Below are 25,937 nucleotides of genomic sequence, written 5' to 3'. Positions count from 1 at the left end.
TGTAGATTTTTATACATTTGAAAACTTGTGAAATGGGACATAATGCATAATGAGTACTTTCTACTTTTGGTACTTTAAGTAAATTTTGATACCAATACTTTTATACTTTTACTCAAGTAAATTTTGAATTCCGGACTTTTACTTAACGTAACAGAGTATTTCTACAATGCTGTATTGATACTTTTACTTAAGTAAAAAATGATAGTACTTTTCCCACCACTGCTGGAAGCTACTGTATGAAGTGCAGCAGGTCAGTGAGCACGTGTCTTGCTGATCCATGGAGCACAGCCTCTCTGGCACATGGAGTGTTCTAAACAGTTTAAAGCCCTCTTGTTCTTCTCCTCTGACATGTTCACATCTCTGTTGTACAGGGTCCTGAGCCAGCTTCTGTACAGCTGCTCCAACGACCACATGTGAAAGGTTTCGGCCATTTGACACAAACCTAATATCAAGTGTAATTTAACAGAACTAGAGGTTCAGGCCTTCTGAGTCATAGTGACAGGGTTTTTTGAGAGTACCCGTTGTACCCGCCTGTCCCTTTTGTGCCCATATATGGAGATCTCTGGTATCTGTCAGTCCTTGTCCCTTTTATGCCCATATATGGAGATCCCTTGTTTGTTTATGTGTGAGTCATAATGACAGGCTTCCGGCCCTCCCATTAGCCAATTTTGATATAGGATAGGAGTAGTATAGTAGGGTACCTTAGGCTATTAGCATATTAGCATCTTAGCTTAGCATGCTAGCCCTAAGGTACCCTACTATACTACTGATAGGATATGTGTTTCAATTTTTGTCCCACTGATAATGTCACAATATCTATGCCATCATCAGTGATGTAATCAGTGGCATGTTATTGACCAAGATCATCTTATAACATCACTGATGATGACATAGGCACCGATAATGTCATAAACAATTGTGATATGAGTGATGTCATAGGCATTGTGATGTCATCAGTGATGCAATACCTTTTGGGCATTCCTGCTGAGAGCAGTTTTTCTGTGAGTCACTGATGGCATAATTCCAAACTACACCAGTCTTCTGATGCTATACAGTGCACCGCCATCTTTTGTCCAGTGTCATGCTATACCTGACGAAAATGTAATACATAATGCTGTTTATAGGCCTACTCATACTGGGTTAGAGTACTTCCTGTTTACGGGGGTCTTTAAGTACAGTACTGGAGTATACAATGTACTTTATTTTGTCTCCACCACTAGGAGCTGAGCAGTGTGAATTACCTGGAGATGTACCGCGTGGCCGACCTGTTCCACCTGCCCGCCCTGGAGGAGGCCGTGGTGCGCTTCCTGGTCGACCACCTGTCCGAGCTGACGCAGAGCCGCCAGCAGGAGGCGCTGCAGCTGCCCTACCGCCTCCTCAGGGAGGCGCTGAAGAGCGACCGCCTCACCTCGCTCAGCGAGGAGGAGATATGGAAGGTAAACCGCGGACTATTAGTCCGCTATTGACCGTCGCTGTTGATTATATGTATCGTCGCTGTCGGGCAGAAACCTCTTATCTCCGTGTTGTAACTTTTTTGAGTTTTACCAGCTTGCAAGCTGGTCTAAGAAGAGACTGACCTACTAGTCATCCATGTGTTCGACATATTCGCGACATGTTTTCAATCATTGGCTGTCTTTTAAGCCAATGGATGGGGATACTTTACCATACTCCGAACGGGCGGTCTCGTCCTCCCAAGCTATGGTACTAGACACGCCTCTCGCCTCTATGGGTACTATACAAGCCTGCCGTCGGTTCAAATCGCCGTGACACAGAGTAATATATAGGACAAAATGTAAGTAAAATACTTGAGTAAATGTACTTAGTTACTTTACACCTCTGCATACGAGCTGCGTAAGAAAGCAAGCTGGTATACATGACTGAGTCATGTCTTGTTTCCGTAATGCATCGGCTTACTTGGTCATACTACGGCGTCACACAAAATCATCAAAAGTAGCAGATCGACAAGCTCGAAACGTGTAGATCTGCTACTTTTGCTATTTTTGAATTTGAATGCTGAAAAGTAACAGTTTTGGACATATGAGGTTTCCACCCGACAGAGACAATATAGACGATATAGGTTCTCACAGCATTAGTCGATTAAGACTGAGAACGCATCTGTGTGATTTTTAGATTTCTTTGGCTATTCAAAAATAACAGATCTACAAGCTCATAGGGCGGCACCGAGTGCCGCCCTATGAGCTTGTAGATCTGCTATTTTTGATACATTGTTCAAATTTGTACAAATCTATGAGTATGTATATTTTGAAAGGGCACAATTTTGACTACAATTTTTGCTTCTGGGGGTCACTGGAACAACAATATTTTCAGATGGGGGACTGTGGCCAGATATAATTTTGGGGGTCTTTGACATGAAAAAGTTTGAGAACCATTGATATATTAATCTCAAGAACAGATTCTGCTCTGCGTTTGAATCTGTCGGGGGGGTTCGTCATATCGTGTACGCACTGGCCTACAAGTGGGGGTGCCTTCAGATCAGGAAGCAGGCCGCGCTTTACCCAATCAAATGTAGTGGGCGGGATTTACGTGTCTGCCGATCCTTCCCCACTAGAAACAAACCGAAACTAATTTAACAATAGCGTCCTCGGAGCAGACAAAACCACGGAAAGATATTCACATTTTAACTTGCTCTTTCATCATAGAAACAAGTGGGCTTATAACCAAAACGATCCATGTTATCTGGGAGAAGTGGTGTTAGTGTTCCGTGTAGAAATATTGTTAGTGGGAATGAAAACATAGTCGCACCATCGGAAGTGAAAGGCTGAAGGCAGACCAAAACCCTGGTTTCCTTGCGCACGTGTGCTACGTCGACTTCCTCCCAGAGCCAAGTGAGATAGTAGAAAACAGCAGAGGGCGCTATTTTTCCTTTTCATTTAGCGATGGGTTCCCAGATTGCTGATATATAAACATACGTTTGTAGATGCGTTCCCGAAATTGAATGGGTTAAAGGACCAGGCCGGGTTGTCTGGTACTGTATATCTAGCCCATTGATTGTCTCATAGGCCTATCACAATTATTACATAATCGCCTATAATCGCAATTATTTTTGCATAATCGTCACAATCCTTTACGTGTTGAAAGATGTGCTTACATTTTCAAAATGCAGCAGCTAATAGTCATTGCATTTGCTAAATCCAGTTCCATGTTCAATATAAAAGAAATATGTGTGAATACTGTTAAATACCCAGATACACCTCAGGGCTCTATCCTGCTGTCATACCTGTGTGCGCACACACACACACACACACACACACACACACACACACACACACACACACACACACACACACACACACACACACACACACACACACACACACACACACACACACACACACACACACACGTGCTGTTGTACCTGCATGTGCCACTCTCCTTTCTTAACTTCACACTCTCATTATCACTCACTCACCCACACCCCCATCTCTCTGAAATGTGTGTGTGTGTGTGTGTGTGTGTGTGTGTGTGTGTGTGTGTGTGTGTGTGTGTGTGTGTGTGTGTGTGTGTGTGTGTGTGTGTGTGTGTGTGTGTGTGTGTGTGTGCTACTATACTTCTGAGGGCCAAATGTCCTTAGTATAGTACAATTTCAGATCCAGATTGTGAGGACCACTTTCCTTTTAAGGGTAATTGGGGTTGGAATTCTGCCTTATTTACACAGAGGTGTCTTGCAGTGAAAATAGCTGATCTACAAGCTCATAATGCGTTGCAGCTTGATGCGTCGGGAGCTTTCACATCTACTATTATCTGCTTATTTTCCTGCTTAAAGGGTTATGGTTAAAATGGTCAAAATAATTGGAAAACAAAATCATTAATAAAATTGCTGCTCTGAAATGTTGATGTCCTCATAAGTATAATGATATATACGACGTGTGTGTGTGTGTGTGTGTGTGTGTGTGTGTGTGTGTGTGTGTGTGTGTGTGTGTGTGTGTGTGTGTGTGTGTGTGTGTGTGTGTGTGTGTGTGTGTGTGTGTGTGTGTGTGTGTGTGTGTGTGTGTGTGTGGCAGCTGAGTGTGAAGGTCACACTGCATCACACAACTTCCTTAGGGCACTGAATAAATCAACCCCCCCAACTCCTCCCCCCCTACCCTCACTGAGGAAGATAGAAAGTGTGACACAGTGTGTGTGTGTGTGTGTGTGTGTGCAGTGGTGGAAAGTAACTAAGTACATGTACTCAAGTACAGTACTTAAGGACAATTTTGAGGTATTTTTTTTACTTTACTTGAGTAAGTACAATTTTCAATACTTTTACTTCTACTCCACTACATTTCAGAGGCAAATATTGTACTTTTACTCCACTACAATTATTTGACAACTTTAGTTACTAGTTACTTTGCAGATTTGGATTATTATTACAAAACATACATTAACCACTTCAGCCCTATTTAAACTTTGGCTATTTGAAAATAGCAGATCTTCAAGCTCACAACGCGTCGTGATGTGACGCGTTGTGAGCTTATAGATCTGCTATTTTCAAAATATTTTTTATACATTTGAAAACTGCATAATGAGTACTTTCTACTTTTGGTACTTTAAGTACATTTTGATGCCAATACTTTTGTACTTTTACTCAAGTACATTTTTAATTCCGGACTTTTACTTGTAACAGAGTAATTTTACATCGTGGTATTGATACTTGGTACTTAAGTACAAAATATGAGTACTTTTTCCACCACTGTGTGTGTGTGTGTGTGTGTGTGTGTGTGTGTGTGTGTGTGTGTGTGTGTGTGTGTGTGTGTGTGTGTGTGTGTGTGTGTGTGTGTGTGTGTGTGTGTGTGTGTGTGTGTGTGTGTGTGTGTGTGTGTGTGTGTGTGTGTGTGTGTGTGAGAGAGCAGGGCAATAAAGCCCAATTAATACCTCGTCGAAAATAGACGATTGAACTACAAGTTCACACAATGTGGTGAGCATGTAGATCTGCATACATTTGCCTTTTTGGAAAGCTAGGGTATAGTAGAGCATGAAGAAAGGAACAGCAGCAAAAGGCAGGCAAGATAGAAAAGTAAAAGAGAAAAAAAAGAAACAACAAAGGGCGAGAAAATGTGATTTCCTGAGCGCCAGACTAAAACGAGAGGAAAAACTCAGCGTGACGAAGACTGACAGCCAAACTATATCGGTGCCGACATTAGCACCCTCCACCCTCCACCCCCCCCAACCCTCCTCTGCTTTTCGGCTTTTTTCTCCCCTTTCTTTTCGGACGACGGCCCCCGTTCGCTTCTCTCGCTTCCGTCTGATGCCCAAATTAACCTTGCTGGGCAGAGTGAAGGAGAGGACCCGGTACAGGCGCGGAGCGGTCCTAATCAGAGGCTGATTATGGCAGCGCCGGCTGGCTAAAGGGTCAGGGTAATTGTGCCATCAGAGGCCTGATTGTTTTCAATCAGACGGCAAGCGGGCCGGAGTGACAGCTGGGGGATTGGGTCCCCTGATGGAGCCGCGGTGGTGGTGGGGCCTAATCAGAGAGAGGGAGAGAGAGAGATAGAGAGAGAGAGCAATGGTGGAAGTACTCAGATTGTCTTTTTTACAAAAGTAAAAGTAGCAAATACCGCAGTGTAGAATAACTCTGTTGTAAGTAAAAAGACCTTTATTCAAAATTTAGCTTAAGGGTTAGGGTTATTATATACTTACGGAAACAAAGAAAGAAGTTCTCAAATCTTTGAAAATATGTCAAAACTTTTCAAAACAGCAGATGTACAAACTCACAGGTCATGTGACCTTGTAGATTGGCTATTTTTCAATACGCAAAGTCTAACATATGCTGCTAAGTGGTTAATGTATGTTTTGTAATAATATTCAAAGTCAAATAATTGCAGTGGAGTAAAAAGTACAACCTGTGCCTCCGAGCTGTAGTGAAATAGAAGCATCAAATATGATTATGAAAACGGAAATACTCAAGTAAAGTAAAGTACCTCGAAATTGTACTTAAGTACAACACTTGAGTAAATGTACTTACACCTTGACACCACAGAGAGAGAGAGAGAGAGAGAGTGAGAGAGAGAGCATGGAAGGGAAGGTGGAGGGAGGCGAGGCGGCTGATTGGTGCAAATGAACAGTCAAAACAGCAGTACTACCCATGATGCCCTGCTGCACCCCTCCCCCAATGTGCATCCACGCGCGACTGTTAGGCATATACGCACGCACGCACGCACGCACGCACGCACGCACGCACGCACGCACGCACGCACGCACGCACGCACGCACGCACGCACGCACGCACGCACGCACGCACGCACACACGCACACACACACGCACGCACACACACACACAAGCAAGCACATAAACTCAGAATCAGAGTCTCACACAAACACACACAACACGGTGCAAAGATGCTTTGTAACAAACAACAAATTAGACGCAGATGGCACACTGTCTAACTGTTAAATGTGTTTAAATGTTTGTTAGAATAGAATGACTGTGTCACTGTCTTTTCTATATGTACGCACTCCATACAGTACATGCACTAAAGGTATATGTACTTTTGTGTGTGTGTGTGTGTGTGTGTGTGTGTGCGTGTCTTGTATGATAGAATCACACAGTACTTCCTATATGTCCTCACGTCCAGATGGTGTTGGATTAATTAGTTTAATTTTCCTCCTTTTTTAAGACGTCATGTAAAGAAAGCATCTATTGCTTATATGAGTGGTACACATTGATACATGTATTTAGCCACGGACCCCAAATTGAAAATATTTTGTGTCATGGACTCTCATAAGAGAAGAGTTGTCAACCCTTTTGAATAGCCAAAAACTAAAAGAGGGCTTAAAGGAGTAGGTCACCCAAAGAATTACTTATTTTCTATCAATTGCACACCCCATGAAGCCTTGAATTCATGATTTTTTAGTTTTTGTCGTATGTCGAGCCAATAATTTGATGACGACTTTTTGTCTCCTACTGGAGACTGCGCCGGTCATCAAATTATTGACTTAGGAATGCATTTTTATTTTTAAACATCTCCCATGAATGGTGTGTAATTGATAGAAAATAAGTAATTTTTTGGGTGAACTACTCCTTTTATGTGGACCCCCCCTCAAGGAACCCTGTGGGAACCAGTGGCTCCTGTCTTTGCAGCATGTGTGGCAGGGAGGAAGGGATACCAAACACGGCCCTTCTTAAAGCCCAGTACATCGTCTCTGTTGGGGTGGAAACCTCATGTCCAAAACTTTTCAGGGATTCAAATTCAAAAGTAGCAGTGGTAGCAGATCTACAAGCTCACGCCACGTTTCGAGCTTGTAGATCTGCAACTTTTGTGTGACGCTGTAGTATGATCAAGTAGGGCGTTAATTTACGAAAAAACACAAAAAGTTTAAATATGGAGATAAGAGGTTTCTGCCTGACAGCAACGACTTCCCACGTTTCTTCCGAAAAGCGAGTTGATATACAGTAACTACTCAGAACTTCTGATGGGCGCTGCTACAGTATCAGAACTCTTTCTCCCAGATATACGATTTTTCAGACGTGGAAAAGAGCATGCATTGGCCCTTAAGCGCTTTCCTTCCACCGTATCCCATCTAAAAAATGCTGCGCTATGAGCTTGTATATCTGCTATTTTTTAATAGCCAAAGTATAAAATATGGTTAAAGTGGTTCAAATTATTGTGACCCAAAGAGAAGCTCCTTTGTATCTCCTACCGGAACCGCTGGTCATCAAATTATTGGCTTAGGAATGTGACCAAAACAAAAAAACATGAATTCAAGTCTCCATGCGGTGACTAATCGATAGGGAAAAAAATACATTTTCCCCTTTTAAAATGATGTTTTTTGTTTTAGTTTTTTATGTATTTTTTAAGAAAACGTTAAAGCTCTATTCTGATAGTAATCATTGCTATAGAGAGTGTTTATTCAGTAACAGGAGTCTCCGTGTCTCTATGCCTCTCCAGCTCGTTAATAAACAGAAAATACATTTTCAGGTGGATTACCAATTTTATCCAATCAGCAGAGAGTACCCATTCATCAGCTTCAATTTCACAGTGATCCATTTCCAATTGTGTCTGCTCACTTCTTTGTGTCATCACTTCCAATTTCACTTGTTTATGCTGTATCCTGACTCCTCTCTCCTGATGGAATACAATTGGTATCTAAAGAGCTGGAGATTACTCTGAGAATATAGAGCTATTTAACACTGTTTTTAACAAAAGCTAAAATACTTACTACTACACCTTTTTAAGCTTTGTAAAGCAGTGTAGAGCTAAACACCACACACACAGTCCATAGGGGCACAACATTTAAACAAAGTCATTGATTTAATCAATTATATAAAATAAAAAAAACAATAATCAATGATTTAATGACATTACCGATTAAGAATCGATCCCTATTTTAGGCATGACATTATAGGGCAATAATGTAAACATGCAGTATAGTGAAAATAGTCGATCTGCAAGCTCACTACGCGTCACATGGCGCAGCGTTGTGAGCTTTAAATCAGCTATTTTCAAAAACAATTTGTGCAATGAAGAATACACTCTTAAACGATATAATCGATTCATTCATATCTACAAACTTTCTTCTTACACTTCTTGTGGTTAGTGATTGATTACAATAATAACTAATAAAAAATAAAGACAAAATAAACAAATATTAAAATAAATAAAATAAGATATAAAACATGGAACTGGATTTAGCAAATATAATGACTATTAGCTGCTGTTAAAATGTAAGCACATTTTTTCAACATGGAAACAATTGTGATGATTAGGCGATTATGAAATAATTGTGATAGGCCTATGAGATACACAGTCAATGGGCTAGATATACCAGACCACCAGACTGGTCCTTTAAAGCTGTGAGATCCCCAATTCACAGTTTGTAATGATGTAGATTTGCTATTTCGTCTCTGTCGGGTGAAAACTGTTAATTTTCAGGATTCAAATACAAAAATTGCAAAGGTAGCAGATCTACAAGCTCGAAACGCAGCACAAGCTTGTGGATCTGCTACTTTTGACGCTTTTGTGTGACACTGTAGTATGATCAAGTAGTGCGTTAATTAAAATATGGGTATAAGAGGTTTCTGCCCGACAGAACTGTTTACTAGTAACTATGATGACTGATCTGTGTCATGGTCTGCTCCTCTGTTCTCTGGTCCCTGGACATTTACTTTCCTCTCAGTTTTGGCTACAGTATGTTCATCAGCCTTTGGATCATTTAGTTGCGTTCATGTTTCTTGTTTGGTTTGTCTTTAGTCTCGTTTCCCTGGTTGTTTATGTGTGATGTTTTCTGCCCAGTTTCTATATTCATGTTTCTAGGTCTTGTACTCACGCCATCCCAATTTGAGCCACTAGAGGCAAAATAGTACACAAATTGCATGCAAAATAGTCTCCTAAATGGGCGCCGTCCTAAGCTCTTGCGAACATCCTATGTTTACTGGTGCTAGATCTTGCGAGAGAGTGTTGCTGGGACAGAGAAAGGTCGATAATAAAGTAGATTTTCTCCTGATGTGTTTCTCTGAAAAAAGCCATTTTATTGTCAAAATGTAAAAGATATATTATGTGGCTTGTGGCGATTGGGTCCAATATTTAGTTCCGTGACCATGGGGAAAAGACTTGTTCAAAAGCTGTGTTCACCTTCGCTTGAACACAGCTCCCATTGGAATTAATAGACTCCCGCCAAATTCCAGGTCTCGTAAAAAGGCGGCCACCTACATACGTCACGCAGATACGGGACCTTGGACATTGAGAAGCAGTGATCTGCACAACAGTGTTGTAAGAAGTTCCCACTTTTTGTTTCCCTGATAATAATAGTATCAGTGGTATCTCCAGCCATCTCCGCCTGCATTCACACCTCGCTGCAACTAAATACTGTAACCTTCCCTTCCCTTTGCTCTCTCCACTTCAATTAAACCCCCTCTCTGTGCAACGCAGCCTGCCTGCGCTCAACAAAGGAATGTGCCTATGGATATATCCACAGTGCAGTCAATCTGGAGTGAATCCTTCTGATGACTATTACTCGTGAGCGTGTGCGTGCGTGCGTGCGTGCGTGTGTACTTGTTTTACTATACATGTGAGGGCCAAATGTCTCCACAGGTTTAGTAGAATGTGAGAAATAGACATTGTGAGGACCATTTTCCTGCATGGTACTCATAAGAGAAATGGTTGTTAACTTGCTTAATGGTTACATATTTTTTTGTGGGGTTGGTATGAGTGTTATGCCATTTTATACGTGGTTGCGTGCACCAAAAATAGCAGATCTATAAACCCACATGTAAGTTTCAATGTGGCGTGTTGTGTGCTTGTTGATCGACTATTTTAGGGCTTAAGCGCTAGGGTTAAAAATCCTAGCGAACGAAACAAATCACAAAAATGGCATTCATAAAATTGCTGTCTTAAAATGTTGAGGTCCTCACTGGTACTGTATAGTAATACTGAGTGTGAGTGTGACTGTGACTCTGTGTGTGTGTGTGTGTGCGTGTGCGTGCGTGCGTGCGTTCGTGCGCACATCCTGACACTCAGTCATCTTGATCTTGTCATACTGCCTCCTATCTCTTTAGAATACTAAGTGTGACTACAGCGTGCTTCTGCTTCTCTCAACTACTCCTCCACACCTCCCCCTCTCCTCTCTTCTTCTGCTCTCCCCTCACCTCCTTCTCTTGTCTTTTCCTTCCGTCCTTCCTTCCTTCCTTCCTTCCTTCCTTCCTTCCTTCCTTCCTTCCTTCCTTCCTTCCTCATCACCAATTGTGACTCCCCCTCCTCTCTCCTCTCTCCTCTCTCCTCTCTCCTCTCTCCTCTGTCCTCCCTCTCCTCCTAACCTGGCGTCACCAGGCTTTCCACACGGATAGGAAAGCCTGGTTTTCATTCTGAACTGAGCCGTGTGATCCGGTGATTCCGGTCTAGAAAGAAGGAGAAAAAAATATGGTAGTGGTCACAACGTGGTCAACGTGCCATAAGCTTGTAGATCAGCTATTTCTGCTATTTTTGGAAAATGTTTGAAAATGTATGTATATTTTTCCACATGTAAACGATTTAGATGATTATGCTGAATAATTGCAATTATCTCAAATAATTGCGATTATGTAATAACTGTGACAGGCCTACTTATTTCCAATTATAAAGTAATATAAATTATATATAGTATAAATATAATATATATAGTATACATATTTTTGTCCATATACAGTATATCCAAAGTGCAGCCCAAGGGCCAATAGTGGCACGAGGGCAGATTTTATATGGCCCAAGGCTTCCTCCAAATATTTATGGCCCTCCACTAGTAAAGCTGTGAAATGTATGAGTTTTGAAATGAAATGAGAAATTGTTAGTATTCTTCTTTTTTCAGTGGTTCTCAAAGTGGGGGTCCAGGGACCCTCAGGCTTCCTTGAGGCTGTTTTGTACGCTCTCAGAGTTACGAGGGGCCATGAAAGAACCACTGCTTATTTCCTTAATTTGTCCCCTCCGGGTGCAGCTGGTGGTGCGTTGGCTGGAACATGACTGTCGCTACCAATACACCGAGGACCTGCTGCAGCACGTCCGCTACGGCCTGATGGACGTCCCCACCCTGCACCACCTGGCCCACACACACCCTCTGCTCCAGGTTAGTAGTATTGGGACTCGAACCCGTGACGCGCTGTCAGGCTACATTGTAGCTTAGCGGTCCGGGACAGTAGTAGAATGTGATTATCACATGTTGGTTTCTGATTGGATGTCTCTACCTCTGTCTGAAATGTATTTAGTGATGTTGTCATCCTGTTTGGATCAAACCTGAGCAAGCGGCAGTGTGCGGGTATCTCTCTTTTTTGATCTCATACTGTTTGTCGCTTACGCACCTGCTCTGAAACTGACTGGGTGTGCGGAAGTTTTTTTCACCAGGATTCAAATAAAAATAACAACATTTGCAGATCTACAAGCTCAAAATGTGGCGCTTCTCGCCACATTTCGAGCTTGTGGATCTACTACTTTTGATACTTTTGTGTGACGCTGTAGTATGTGTACGATCAAGTAGGGCGTTAAATTACGAAAAAACACAAGAAGTCAGAATATGGAGATAAGAGGTTTCTGCCCGACGGCATCAATTGTAGTTTTAGTTCTGTGGTTATTATCATTTAACTCTTTAATAACCTCTCTCCCCCCCATGGGTTCCAGTCCAGCCCCAGCGCAGCCTCTCTGGTGGAGGAGGCTCTGGACTACCACCACGCCACCTTCGCCCAGCCGCTGCACCAGTCGGCCCGCACCCGGCCCCGCTACCAGTCCCTCACCCTCTACATCGCCGGCGGACGCAAGCGCGAGGTGAGCCGCGTGCGCGAGCTGCGCTACTTCAACCCGGCGCCGCCGGCCACGCAGCAGCAGGACCAGCACGGCGTCGTGCGCGGCGTGGTGGCGCCCATCAGCGGCATGGGCTCCAACTGGAGCGAGCTGGCGCCCATGCCGGCCGGCCGCAGCCACCACTGCGTGGCCGTCATGGGGAACTTCCTGTTCGTGGCGGGCGGCGAGGTGGAGCACCACGCCACGGGGAGGACGTGCGCCGTCAGGACGGCGTGCCGGTACGACCCGCGGGGCGACCGCTGGACGGAGATCGCCCCCATGAAGGCCTGCAGGGAACACTTTGTGCTGGGCCCGCTGGGACAGTACCTGTACGCCGTGGGCGGCAGGAACGAGCTGCGGCAGGTGCTGCCCTCCGTGGAGCGCTACTGCCCCAAGAGGAACAAGTGGACGTTCGTGCAGTCGTTCGACCGCTCGCTGTCCTGCCACGCCGGCTGCGTGGCGGACGACCTGCTCTGGATATCAGGTACTGTACTGTAGACAGTAGATGGATGGATGGGGCCTCACTGTACATCCATGATCCTAAAGCCTGATTTATGCTTATTGCACGCGCTGAAAATAACAGATATGCAAGCTCACAACATACTCTGTGACACTGCGTGCAACAAAGTATAAATCAGACCTAAAAAAAGATGACTCCTCAGACTCTTCATGGATTAAACAAAGCTTAAATCCAGAACTTAATGAATAAGACATCATTTTAACCAATCTGTAGAGTATGTTAACCCATTTAGACCTGAGGCCAGTTTTTTGGAACAATATTTAGATTTATTCAAATATTTGTACAAATGTTCAAGATTTTTCAAAAAATAGCAGATCTACAAGCTCATAGCGTGGCACTTGGTGCCGCGCTATGAGCTTGTATATCTGCTATTTTTGAATAGCCAAAGAAACCTAAAATGACACAGATGCGTTCCAGGTCTAAATGGGTTAATATAACTTCACTTGCACATCTGCACCTACTGGTTGGCAAGTAGGCCGAGCGGGTTTTCTGTCTTGGAAGAGCGGTAGAAATGTGGTCTCTCGTGCGGGTTCAAATCTTGGGAAACATGATAGCATAAACGTCATGACGTTGTACATAACTACTGTATGCATCGCTCTGACTCTCTATTACAAATACATATCATGGCTGTAGGGTTATGTCTAAAACTGTTAATTTTTAGCTAAAAAACTGAACAAAAAGTACTTGTTTTCCAATGGATCCAGTGTACTTATTATTTAGTCACACGCTCTACTTAGTAGTGTGTATAATAGCGGCACGTTGTGAGCTTGTAGGTCGGCAATGTTTGCTACTTTTGTGTGACACTGTAGTATGACTAAGTGGAAAATGTATTTACGAAAATTAAAGTTAAAATATGGAGATACAAGGTTTCTGCCCGACAGCAATGATACGCCCACACTGTTATTCACACACAGTTATGAGCAGGTGTGAATATGTTCATTCACGCACGTACAGTAGTACACACTCCTTTTCTGTTCTGTTCCTCTCAGACCAAAGCAAAACAAATCGTCTCATATGTCCAAAACGGTTACTTTTAGATCTACAAGCTCAAAACACGTCGCTTATGAATCTGCTACCTTGGACACTTTTGTGTGACGCTGAAGTTTGATCAAGTAGTAGGGTGTTAAAGGGATAGTTCACCCCCAAAATGACTTTTTGGAGACTTGAATTCATGGATATTTTTTTGTTTTTGTCGCATTCCTAAGCCAATGATTTGATGACCGGCAGCGGTTCCAGTTGGGGACACAAAGAGTCGCTACCGGAACCGCTGCCTACCGGTCCGCTGGTTATCAAATTATTGGCTTAGGAATGCGACAAAAACCCAAAAATATCCATGAATTCAAGTCTCCATGGGGTGACTAATCGATAGAAAAAACGTATTTTTTGGGGGGGAACTATCCCTTAAATTAACGGAAAAACGCTAAAAGTTAGAATATGGAGATAAGAGGTTTCTTTTCCTGACAGCGATGAAATGTACCGCCTCTTTGAGTTGCAGGTGGAGTTACAAACACTGCACAGTACCAGAACAGGCTGATGGTGTACGACCCTGAACAGGTAACTATAGCCTCCAATCCTCACTGTTCATTTAACCCATTAAGACCGGGAACGCTTCTCTGTCATTTTAGATTTCTTTGGCTTTTCAAACATATATACAGATATACAAGCTCATAGCGTGGCACTAGTGCCGCGCTATGAGCTTGGAGATCTGTTATTTTTGAAAAATCGTGATTTTTAAAATGTTTGCTTTAAAACATATATACATATATTCAAAGATTTGCACAAATGTTTCATGATTTAAAAAAAATAGCAGATCTACAAGCTCATAGTGCGGCACTCGGTGCCGCGCTATGAGCTACTGTATATCTACTATAAATCTTAAATCTTAAAATGACACAGATGCTTTCCCGGATCGAATGGGTTAACTCTGACACATGCAACCAAATGTTCTTTCTGGCTCCATTCGTCAACAAGTGTCTGTAAGCGTCGCTCTAAAATCAGATTAATCTGCACAAAAAATAAAAAAAACATTCGGAAGTGGAGGAAATATGAATAAAAGAACTGAATTTGAGGTTAAATGCAAAAGATGGGGGTTGGCAATTGAAATATGAAAGTAGCGATTTCTGTTGTGTTGTGTGAACATTTGGATGTACGTACTGGTACTGTATGTGTGTATGTGTATGCATGTATACAAACCTCTGTGTGTGTGTGTGTCTGTGGCCGTATGCCTGTGTGTGTGTGTGTGTGTGTGTGTGTGTGTGTGTGTGTGTGTGTGTGTGTGTGTGTGTGTGTGTGTGTGTGTAAGAGTGGGAGACAGACAGACAGAGAGAGAAAAAGACAGATAGAGAGAGAGAGTCTCATTTGTATTCACCATGAATCTACTTTCACCTGCCAGTGCAACGCCAACCCCCCACCCACTATACCCTCAACAGATGGCCACCCGTCAGCTAACTACACACACACACACACACACACACACACACACACACACACACACACACACACACACACACACACACACACACACACACACGTACACTTTCTCCGCCTCAATCAAATACACTTTCACACACTGCCACACACACAAACATTCCCGCAAATGCATGCACGTATGCACACGTTCGCACTGTCGCTCACACACGTACTCTTTCTTTCTCTCGTTCTCTCTCTCTCTCTCTCTCACACACACACACACACACACACACACACACACACACACACACACACACACACACACACACACACACACACACACACACACACAGAATAAGCTTCAGCAGGCTTGGGCCAGTGGTGTGCAGAGGGGTTCCTCCTCGGTGGAAAAAGCGTAGAGAGGCTGAAACGTATGATTAGAAGTAAAGGAGGGAAGTCATTAGTAGAAACCAGAGAGGCCCCAGTGTCACATTATTTATCTAGCACTGAGCATACATCAATTACCCATGCATGGATATATGCTAAAATATTAATGTTCTTATTCAACCACCACCCACCCCATCGCTCCTATCTCTCTCTCGCTCTCGCTCTCTCTCTCTCTCTCTCTCTCTCTCTCTCTCTCTCTCTCTCTCTCTCTCTCTCTCTCTCTCTCGCTTTCGCTCTCTCACCTGCTCCATCTCTGCCATCTTTACATCACTCTCTCTCATAGCGGCTAACTCACGCTGGAAGTTGGAAACCAAATGGACCCTTATAGATCTTTAACTCTTGAGAGCGTAAAATGAAACCAAATGGACCCTTACGGGTCCATTTGGTTTCATTTTACGCTCTCAAGAGTTAAATTATTGTTAAACATCTGCATTACTTAATTAAAGAATTGTTATTTTACCAACATCAATACAGCATGGAATTGTGGACAACACCTTATCCAACGTTAACAAAATATTCGAAGTCTTGGGTCTGAGAGTCTAAATCTCATCAAACGGTGTTTCCGTGGCTTAAATGCCGAATAAATAATGGACCTTGATATGAAAAGGGTTGAAAACCACTGGACTATTAGGGATGGGGATTGTTCATTGTTATATATTTCGATCACCTTTATTGATCCTGCTTATCCCTCCGATTCCTTCTCGATCCCACGATAGATCCTTAATTATATACATATATATATATTAATTTATTTTTTCACAAAGTTCTCAGTCACCACCACGACATGATTTCAGTCATTTGGATTCCAAATAAGTCAGCATGTCTTCTATGGAAGCATGCCATGCACCGGAAATAGGATTTCCACAAGCTTACAACATGTTGCAGTGCAACTTTATGTCATATTTTATCACATATTCATCACTTTTTCGTCATTTAGAATAATCGTTGTTTTTGTCTTTGGTATGTGTGTGAATGTGTATATTGTATTGGTTCTTTAACTCATTCAGTGCCAAAAAAATATTATATTATATCACCCTTGTGCCAAGGCCAAAAATACATTGTAAAAAAAAAGTGCTTAGGAGCCAAGATACAGCCTTTTTCAGTAAGAAGTTAAACAAGAAGTGAATGGAGCAGCAAATCATCAAATCATCATATCTTGGGTTCTGAACCTTAAAAAAAAAACAAAAAAACTCTGGGCTTATGAAAAATTACATTTGTTTCACACATTGGGTGCCAGAGGTTTATTAAAATATTATACGTTGAGTGCCTGCATTTCTTCCATCCACTTGCGTTATACGTTTCGTGCTGTAGAAGCCCCGACGCGGAAGTGCATGTAAACAAAGCGTGCGTGCGAGACGGCGGAGGGTCCCGACTAACGCCTGGAACAATAATATTTCCAACGCGATCCTCCATTGCAGCGTGATCGCCGATCGAAAACGGCTCGTTTCCACCACGTTAAAAAGAAATGGAGATATTAAGCTTTTAGTCAAGGAGATAACATTGAAAACGCCGACCGGAAGGATTTTTGACATGGAGCCAGATCCAGCCTCTTCTTCTCAGAAACTCCTTGGGTGATGTCAAAGTTTCGTTTTAGCGCCCCACGTGGCCCACATGTATAAAAATAGAATTGGGTCAAAAACGGTCCGGACCGTTTTCGGCACTTCTCGTTTGGATCCTCAAAAACGGTCCGGACCGTTTTTGGCATTCAATGTGTTAATTGCACTGTAATTTTTTTATTGTACTGTTTGACCCCAGGAAGAATAGTCACTGCAAGGCTGGCAGAGGGAGTGTAGCGCCCAGGATTACTTAGACAATTGGCACTGGGTGAAAAAATGGTTTACAAAAATCGTGGTATAAAAATGTAATACAAAAAAAAGAATAGCCACTGCTGAGGCAGTCACTAATGGGGATCGAAAAATAAACAATAAACCTCTATCTCTCTTTCGCTCTCTCTCTGTCAGAACCAGTGGCTGGCCCGCAGTCCCATGTTGCAGAGGCGTGTGTACCACGTGATGGCGGCGGTGCGGAGGCGGTTGTACGTGCTGGGCGGCAACGACCTGGACTTCAACAACGACCGCGTCCTGGTGCGTCACATCGACTCCTACGACAAGGACCTGGACCAGTGGACGCGCTGCACCTTCAGCCTGCTCACCGGTGGGTCCGCACGCACGCACGCACGCACGCACGCACGCACGCACGCACGCACGCACATGTACGCAGTGGTGTAAAGTACATTTACTCAAGTACTGTACTTATGTACAATTTTGAGGTGCTTTTACTTTACTGGAGTATTTCCAATTCTCTATGCTTTCACTTCTACTCCACTACATCTCAGAGGCAAATATTGTACTTTGACTCTACTACAAGTTTTTTGAAAACTGTAGTTACTAGTTACTTTGTACATACATGATTACATTATAAAACATACATTAACCACTTTAGCCCTATTTTATACATAGGCTATTTGAAAATGGTTGATCTACAAGCTCACAACGCTTCGCATCGCGATGCGTTGTGAGCTTGTAGATCGGCTATTTTCAAACATTTAGTACTTGTACTTTTGGTACTTTAAGTACATTTGGATACCAATACTTTTGTACTTTTACTCAAGTACATTTTTAATTCCGGACTTTTACTTGTAATAGAGTACTTCTACATTGCAGTATTGATACTTTTATTGAAGTAAAACGTTTGAGTACTTTTCCCACCACTACATGTACGCACACACACACAAAGGTTTGACACAAATTTAGAAAAATTTGAGTACTTTAACTTTAGTACTATAAGCATATTTTGATTGATTCCTATTCTTTTGTACTTTTTACTCAACTACAATTTTGAATACAGGCCTTTTACTTCGTCTCTGTCGGGCGGAAACCTCATTATGTCCAAAAACTGTTACTTTTCAAATTCAAAAATAGCAAAAGTAGCAGATCTACAAGCTCAAAGCGCAGCGCATGGATCTGCTACTTTTGATGCTTTTTGTGTGACACCGTAGTATGATCAGGTAGGGCATTCATTTACGAAAAAACGTTAGAATATGGAGATAAGAGGTTTCTGCCCGACAGCGATGACTTATTAACAGAGTATTTCCATATAGTGTTAGTAATGCTACTAAGTCCTTGCGTTTAAAAAAATAATAACATACTTAAACGTAAAAAAAAAGGAGAGAGGCACAGTGCTTCTCTTCCTCCATTTATCTGTGTCTCTCTCAGGGGACATGATGGAGCCATACGTTCATAAATGCCCCCCCCCCCCTGTGTGACACACAGTGAATCATGTCTGTCTCTCTCTCTATCTGTGCTCCTTCAGGTCAGAATGAGTCTGGAGTGGCTGTGCACGATGACAGGATCTATGTGGTGGGTGGATACTCCATTTGGACCAACGAGCCTCTGGCATGTATTCAGGTGAGAGAGAGATGTGTGTGTGTGGCTTTAACCCATTAAAGACCGGGAACGCATCTGTGTTCTCATTTTTTGATTTCTTTGGCTATTAAAGAAATAGCAGATCGATCTCTAATCTTTGAATATTTATGTTTTTTAAAGCGAACATTTTTAACTCAAATCTTTGCTTCAGGGGATTCTACAAATGTCTTCTTTTTTTTTTTTTTGCTATAATCAGTGGTTCTCAAACTTTTTTCATGTTAAGGACCACCTAAATTATATTCATTTGGCCGCGGAAATATATTGTTCCAGGGACCCCCCAGAAGTAAAGATTTGAGTTAAAAATGTTCACTTAAAAAAATTATATATATTCAAAGATTTGCACACGTTTTTTCAAAAATAACAGATCTACAAGCTCATAGTGCACTCGTTGCCACGCTATGAGCTTGTATATCTTCCCGGTCTTAATGGGTTAAGGGTTAGTTTGTTATAACGGCCGTGGCAGCTTGAATGCTGTACTTTTATTGATGATGGAGGGAGACGGCTGTGATACGTAACGCAGTGGTTCTCAATCTTTTTTGTGCCAATAAGGACCCCCAAATTGATATGTATTTGGCTGCGGACCCCCCCCCCCCCCATCTGAAAATGTTTTGTGCCAGGGACCCCCCCAGAAGAGAAGATTTGTGTTAAACATTTCAAATTTATTTTTAAAAATTCAAACACTTTCAAGATTTTTTTCAAAAAGGTTCACAAATAGCAGATGTACAAGCTCGCAGCGGGGGCACAAAGTGACGCGCTGTGAGCTTGTATATCTGCTAATTTTTAGAACCACTGTTCTAAATCCTACGAGTTTTCTGAAAAGCATAATGTTAAATGACACAGATGCTTTCCCGGTTTTAATGGGTTTAATGGGTTTTTATAATGGCTGTGGCAGCTTGGATTCTGTACTTTTATTGATGATGGAGGGAGGGCTGTGATACAGTACACGTATAAAGTAAAGACAATAAAACAGATGTACAAGCTGTCATGGTGTTGTTGTCGCGTTCAGATCTGGTCGCTTTCGCTGAGTGACGCTGGTTGAATTTGTACTATGAGGTTCTTCTCACCACGGTGAAGTTGGTTTCAGTTTGGATATTCTCCCGGTTGCCTTTTTATGGTGTTAACTCATTGAGTGCCCAAATTATTATTATCTATTTCTGGCCATTACGATTTTTATTTTTTTATTTTTTTTTAAGTAAAAAAAAAGTGCTTAGGAAGCGAGATACAGCCTTTTTCAGTTATAAGTTAAACAAGGAGTGGATGGAGCTGCAAATCTTCAGATAATGATGTCTTGGGTTCCAAAAAAAAGTTTGGTTCTATTTTTTTCAAAAACACGTGAAACACGTTAATGGCACGTTGCACCATAGCGTTAAAACACGCGAAACACGTTAATGGCACTCAATGAGTTAACAGCAGGGCGTGGAACAATGCAAATTGGTATAACACATGAACGGCCATTTTTGTCCTAAATTACGGACAGGTGGGATTCAACATTTCGTCTCTGTACGGGTGGAAACCCTATTATGTCCAAAACTGTTACTTTTCAGGATTCAAATAAAAAATAAAAAAGCATCAAAAGCTTGTGGATCTGCTACTTTTGATGCTTTTGTGTGACGCTGTAGTGTGATCAAGTAGGGGCGTTAATTTACGAAAAAACACAAAAAGTTCAAATATGGAGATAAGAGGACAGCAACAATTTGATACAGCAGTGATCCGCAAGGCTTTACACACCCTTTCGTGAATCGCACATCGGTCTTTACTTAGTCAAAAAACTACACTCAAAATATAGTGGAAATTTACGAAAGGTTTTGTGAATGAGGCCCATTCATATATATTTGGGGTTATGTTTTATACACAATGTAGAAAATGGGTGATGTTTCATTGTTCTTTCATTGTGTGTGTGTGTGTAATTTGGTGTGTGTGTGTGTGTGTGTAGGTGCTGGATGTGAGTAAAGAGGGGAAGGAGGAGGTGTTCTATGGACCCACGCTGCCGTTCGCCTCCAACGGGATAGCCACCAGTTTCCTCCCCGCGCCCTACTTCACCTGTCCCAACCTCCAGACACTACAAGTACCCCACCACAGGATAGGAGCTGTTTAAAAATCATGGCGTCCCCCCAAAACCTTTTCAGCTCAAGACCCCAAAAGATTAATTTGGTGTCTTAAAACCCCGGGATCTAAAGATACAACAAAAAAAACAAAAACATTATGAAATAATAAAGTCCTATAGTGAAAATAGCTGATCTACAAGGTCACAACACGTTGCAACTTCTTTAAAACGTTTTATGGAATTGTTTTGTGTTAAAAAAAATATATATATATATATATTTTCCAGTTTTTTTTTATATTTAGATTTTTGTTTTGTGGTAAAGTAAGAAAAAACTATTTTACTCACAACCCAAAAATGGGTCCCGAGCCGACCCATGGTTTGGGAAACACTGGCTTGAATGGCTCCTGAAACATGAATAGAAAAGTTTCACTGGCCCACTTCCCCGAGTCTGGAACCACATTGTGACCTTGCTATGGGCCATGAGCCTCAACCTTTATGTTCAACGATGACCCTGTTTTCATCTATGTCATTATTTGAATCTCAAAATGGAAAATATTATGTACCAAATCACTATATGTACAGCGATTCCCAACCTGTTGGCTATCAGGATATTTGCAAGTGTATCTCTGAATAATTGGCAAAACACTATGATTTTATTGATAATATAACATTCATATTTAAAAACAATATTTTGTATTAATTAACATTGCTGATTTTGAGCTTTCAACTTCATTGACCACTGCACCCCGTTGTTGACTGACAAAAGGTTCATAGCACTTACTCCAGCCTTGCACTTTGTAAGTTGCTCTAGATAAGAGCGTCTGCTAAATGCCTAACATTGTAAATAGCTCTGCCAGACTACTAGAGGACTGGGGGGACGGTTTATTTTTGCGGTCCAAATCCAATGACAGTGTCTTAATTTTCCTGATCTTGTGTACAACAACAGCCATGTTACTCTACAAGTTTCTACAAGAAACCCAGCAAACAAGCCATGCCTGCCTCCTCCCTATAAGGAACTGACAAACCCTCTGATGATGTCCAATGAAGACTCTCCAAATGAAGATAAGAGCCTGAAGGGAGATCAATAGAATCCCAAAGTGAACAGACACTTAAAGGGCAAGACCACTTTGGTAGATGTTTGGGTTGTGTAGTTACCTTGCCATGATGTAACTCCAAAGGTGGACAAGAAATCAAAAATAATATGCTCCATTGATTAGAAATTGATCATTCAAAATATGCTCCTCATTGACTTACATTGTACGCTGAAACAGCTCTCAAAGTCACTCTTTTAGCACATAAACGAACGCAAGCAAAGTTGATTCAGACAATATAGAACATCCAGTACTGTTTGTTTTTGTTTTTATAAAGATGTTAACTTCCTGTTGATTTTACTATTTGAAGATCCGGATCCACAGATCCAGTCCGGGTTTTCTTCCTAATAAAAATGTCAATGTCAACACGAAGTTAACATTTTTATAAAAAGAAAAACAGTACTGGGTCAGATCTACAAGCTCGAGATTGCAGATCTGGTACTTTTGTGTGACGCTGTAGTATGATCACGTAAGGGTGTTAATTTACGAAAAAACACAAAGTTTGAATATGGAGATAAGCGGTTACTGCCCGACAGCAACGATATCTAACAGAAGCCAGACTGAAGGGCCGCTCGCACCAAGCACCATAACTATGACTATAACAATAATTAAGTGAGCATCAACACCACTGAATAATGATAACTATGACTATAAGGATAATTAAGTGTCCATCCACACTGACAAAATGATACATTTCATAAAATCTGCTCTGAAAGTGATCCGAACAAGATTGTTTACGACTACCGGCCTACCGCCGTCATAGTTGTGGTTTGGACTCTGCCATACACTTCAGTTAGAACCATTTTTACATGATTTATTAGTTAGTTGTATTGTGCTCGCTGCGAACGGTGCTTAACTTTACTTACAGGAGTGCAATAGCTCCATTGTTTTGTATTTTATAACAGGGCTACAGGTGCTTGTCTGTCATTTACTTTGTGATGCCTCATGTCAACGGACCACATCATCTACTTCAAATCTATATACGTACATATCGCTGTTTGGATGAAAATCACATATTGCAAAAAATAGGTTGCTTATTGTTTCTTTGTTGTAGATAAGTTCCATTTGAATGGGGGTTTGATGAAGGCCATAAGAAAAGAATCAATTAAGAAATAAAAAAGTAGCAATTGTTTCGTTGTTTTCTATCAAGCTCAGGACCTAAGACTGTTAAAATGATTGTCTGGTCAGTTATCATTCAGAACTGTATACCCTCCAGACTGTATATAGGATAAATTAGCTACAGTTTATGAAAATAACACTATAATATGCAGATTTTCAAAAAAACATGTAATTAGACCCCCCCCCCCTGGAGGGTCCCCAGCAAAATGTGTTAATACAGCATCACAATCATTTTAACCACTTTATCGAGCTTGTACATTTGCTATTTTTGGGGAATATGGCACTTTCCTTCTTTCCCAAAAGCATAAAGTGAATGGAAGTAAATGTGCACACCTCATTTTTGCAGAATAAATGTGTATATACAAACAAAATGGCTACAGACTGGAGTACATTTCCTTGTGGTTTTAGTACTATAGTCACGACGGTAGGCTGATGAGACAAGGAAGCCAGATCATTACTATCATCAATTAGTAATAGATGGTTAAATACAAACGTTAAAGCATCATGTCTACAGCCTTGTGTTCTGAGGCAGACTTTTCAAAGCACTTCCAGAGTGCTGTTGAAAAGCGATGTAATACAAGCAGACAGACAGACGGACGGCTCCCCTGGACAGATGCCATGGCGTTAGATGATGAGGGCCAGAAGATGACTATCAATGACACAAAATGGGTGCCTGGTGATTGTGGGAGACGGGACTGAGACCTGCTGTGATTGGCTGTGAACCTAAGAGCTCGGTTGCAGGAGATTGCCATGACTTTACAAAGCCACAAACAGAAATCGTCGCTGTTGAGCGGAAACCTTGTATGTCCAAAACATACTATATTAGAACACATATTAGAACACAGGTCTACCTTTTTTTTCTCCGGTATACAAGAGGAAAAAAAGGGACACCTGTGTTCTAATGAATCCAGCGTAGCTATTTAGTCACAAAAACGTAAACATTTTTCAAAAATAGCAATGCTTGTAGATTGGCTACTTTTGAATTTTATCTATTTTTGAAAGAGCTTGTAGATCGGCATTTTCTTTGCTACTTTTTAAGTGACACACTTGCACGATGAAGAATTAACTCACGAAAAAACAGAGTTGAAATATGGAGATACGAGGTAATCCCCCGGACAGCAACGAAATGGAAACAGAACCGTTTGAAGCAACGATCCTTGATTTCTTTTTCTTTTCTCTTTTGGCCGATTGAACTCTGAAGCTTGTCTGTGACGGTCATCATCACATCTCAATCTCAGAATGACAAGTAGACAGACAGACCCAGCACCACAGCATCTCATTACTGTATGTTTTAACAAACTGTATTCATACCAAATGTATTTCTATGAAACTGAAAAAAGAAAAAGCCTGTGAGAACAGTGTGAACAATATTTTGTTTTCTCAACACGAGGATCTCAATAATGCATCTGTACAAATATCACACATCATGTACAATAAATCATTTACATTGTGATTAATGTGCTTTTTTTGAAGAATCCATTTGGAACTCAGCAAAAATACTGAAGCCACCTGTGAACCTTATCGTCAGAAAAAAAAAGTGTTTGAATTTGTTTTAATAATTTAGCATTTTGCAATCTCCTATTCTGGGGGTCCCTCGTACAAAACCTTTCGCAGCCAAATACATATCAATTTGGGGGTCCTTGACATGAAAAAGTTTGAGAACCACTGTTCTAGCCCAGTGGTTCTCAAAGTGGGGTCCAGGGACCCTCAGGGTTCCTTGAGGGGGTGGGTGGGGGGGGGGACAAACAGACCAGAAGGGCCGTTCACACCAAGCATTATAACCATATTAAAAATAATTATTATTATAACTATAGGCGCCATGTCCACTGAGAAGACCTTTTGAGTTGGCAGCGCCAGTCTGCCATGCAAAATCCATGTTCCTTTTTTTAACACTTTATTTATGTTTTCCATGTCAAACCATACTGTACAAAGAGACATACATTTGTAGTATTCAACATATTATTTTACCTCGCCAACCCCCCCCCCCTACCCCACCAAAGTCACTGAAAAAAAAGAAAAACAAACAAAGACAAAACAAGACAAAGCAAATAAAATGACTCATTAATGATAGAAATGATGGCAAGAATAATGTAAAAAAAAGAGGAGGCATAAACAAACAAACAGACAAACCAAACAATAGTATAATAATTGAGATGTAATATAATGTCCAGATTGCGGTTATAAACAGCTAAATCCATTTTCAATGCGGTAAAGACACGCTGGTGCGTTTCCTCTTCACAGCGCCGAGCATTGCTCTTCAGCCCTCCGGACGCCCAGCGTCTTTTTATCGCAGCGCCCCCTGGTGGCAGCTTCACGCCGGAAACAGTTCAACTCCTGGAGAGGAAGCGCTGCTCTTTTCATCCTCCTGGCTGTGTCCGACAACCTGGCTGTGTCTGGGGTTTGAACTTTGTGGGTGTTAACAAACGCTACACGCGAGGGTTATGGACATGATATCCACACGGCGCTCCTCAGCTCAAAAGGCGTTTCTCAGTGGACACGAGTCGACGCCTAAAGTTTTAAACATCCTTCTACTGTAACTCAAGTTGGATGGCAGAGTCCACGCCACCAACTATAACAAAGACAATGGGGAACGATATAGTTATAGTGCTTGGTTTGAACAGCCCTTTACAGGTCTGTAACTCA

General features: G+C 41.7%; 1 protein-coding gene across 2 annotated transcripts in view; it reads left to right on the top strand.

Moving 5' to 3' along the window:
* Window positions 1-24,885, top strand: part of klhl32 (kelch-like family member 32) — a 73,728-nt gene extending 48,843 nt beyond the window's left edge. For both annotated transcript variants that reach the window (XM_080425703.1, XM_080425702.1), the window contains 7 exons: window positions 1,221-1,436; window positions 11,404-11,532; window positions 12,081-12,723; window positions 14,255-14,313; window positions 17,577-17,769; window positions 18,928-19,022; window positions 20,974-24,885. In XM_080425703.1, the coding sequence (XP_080281829.1) occupies window positions 1,221-1,436; window positions 11,404-11,532; window positions 12,081-12,723; window positions 14,255-14,313; window positions 17,577-17,769; window positions 18,928-19,022; window positions 20,974-21,135 (1,497 nt within the window). In that variant the 3' untranslated portion in view covers window positions 21,136-24,885. The remainder of the gene's footprint in view (window positions 1-1,220; window positions 1,437-11,403; window positions 11,533-12,080; window positions 12,724-14,254; window positions 14,314-17,576; window positions 17,770-18,927; window positions 19,023-20,973) is intronic.
* Window positions 24,886-25,937: the final 1,052 nt, after the last annotated feature.

This window comes from Gymnoscopelus braueri, assembly GCF_963280865.1.
Source record: "Gymnoscopelus braueri genome assembly, chromosome: 4".
Taxonomy (NCBI): domain Eukaryota; kingdom Metazoa; phylum Chordata; class Actinopteri; order Myctophiformes; family Myctophidae; genus Gymnoscopelus; species Gymnoscopelus braueri.
The sequence above is the reverse complement of the archived record's forward strand: the minus strand, read 5'-3'. Positions and strand labels throughout refer to the sequence as shown.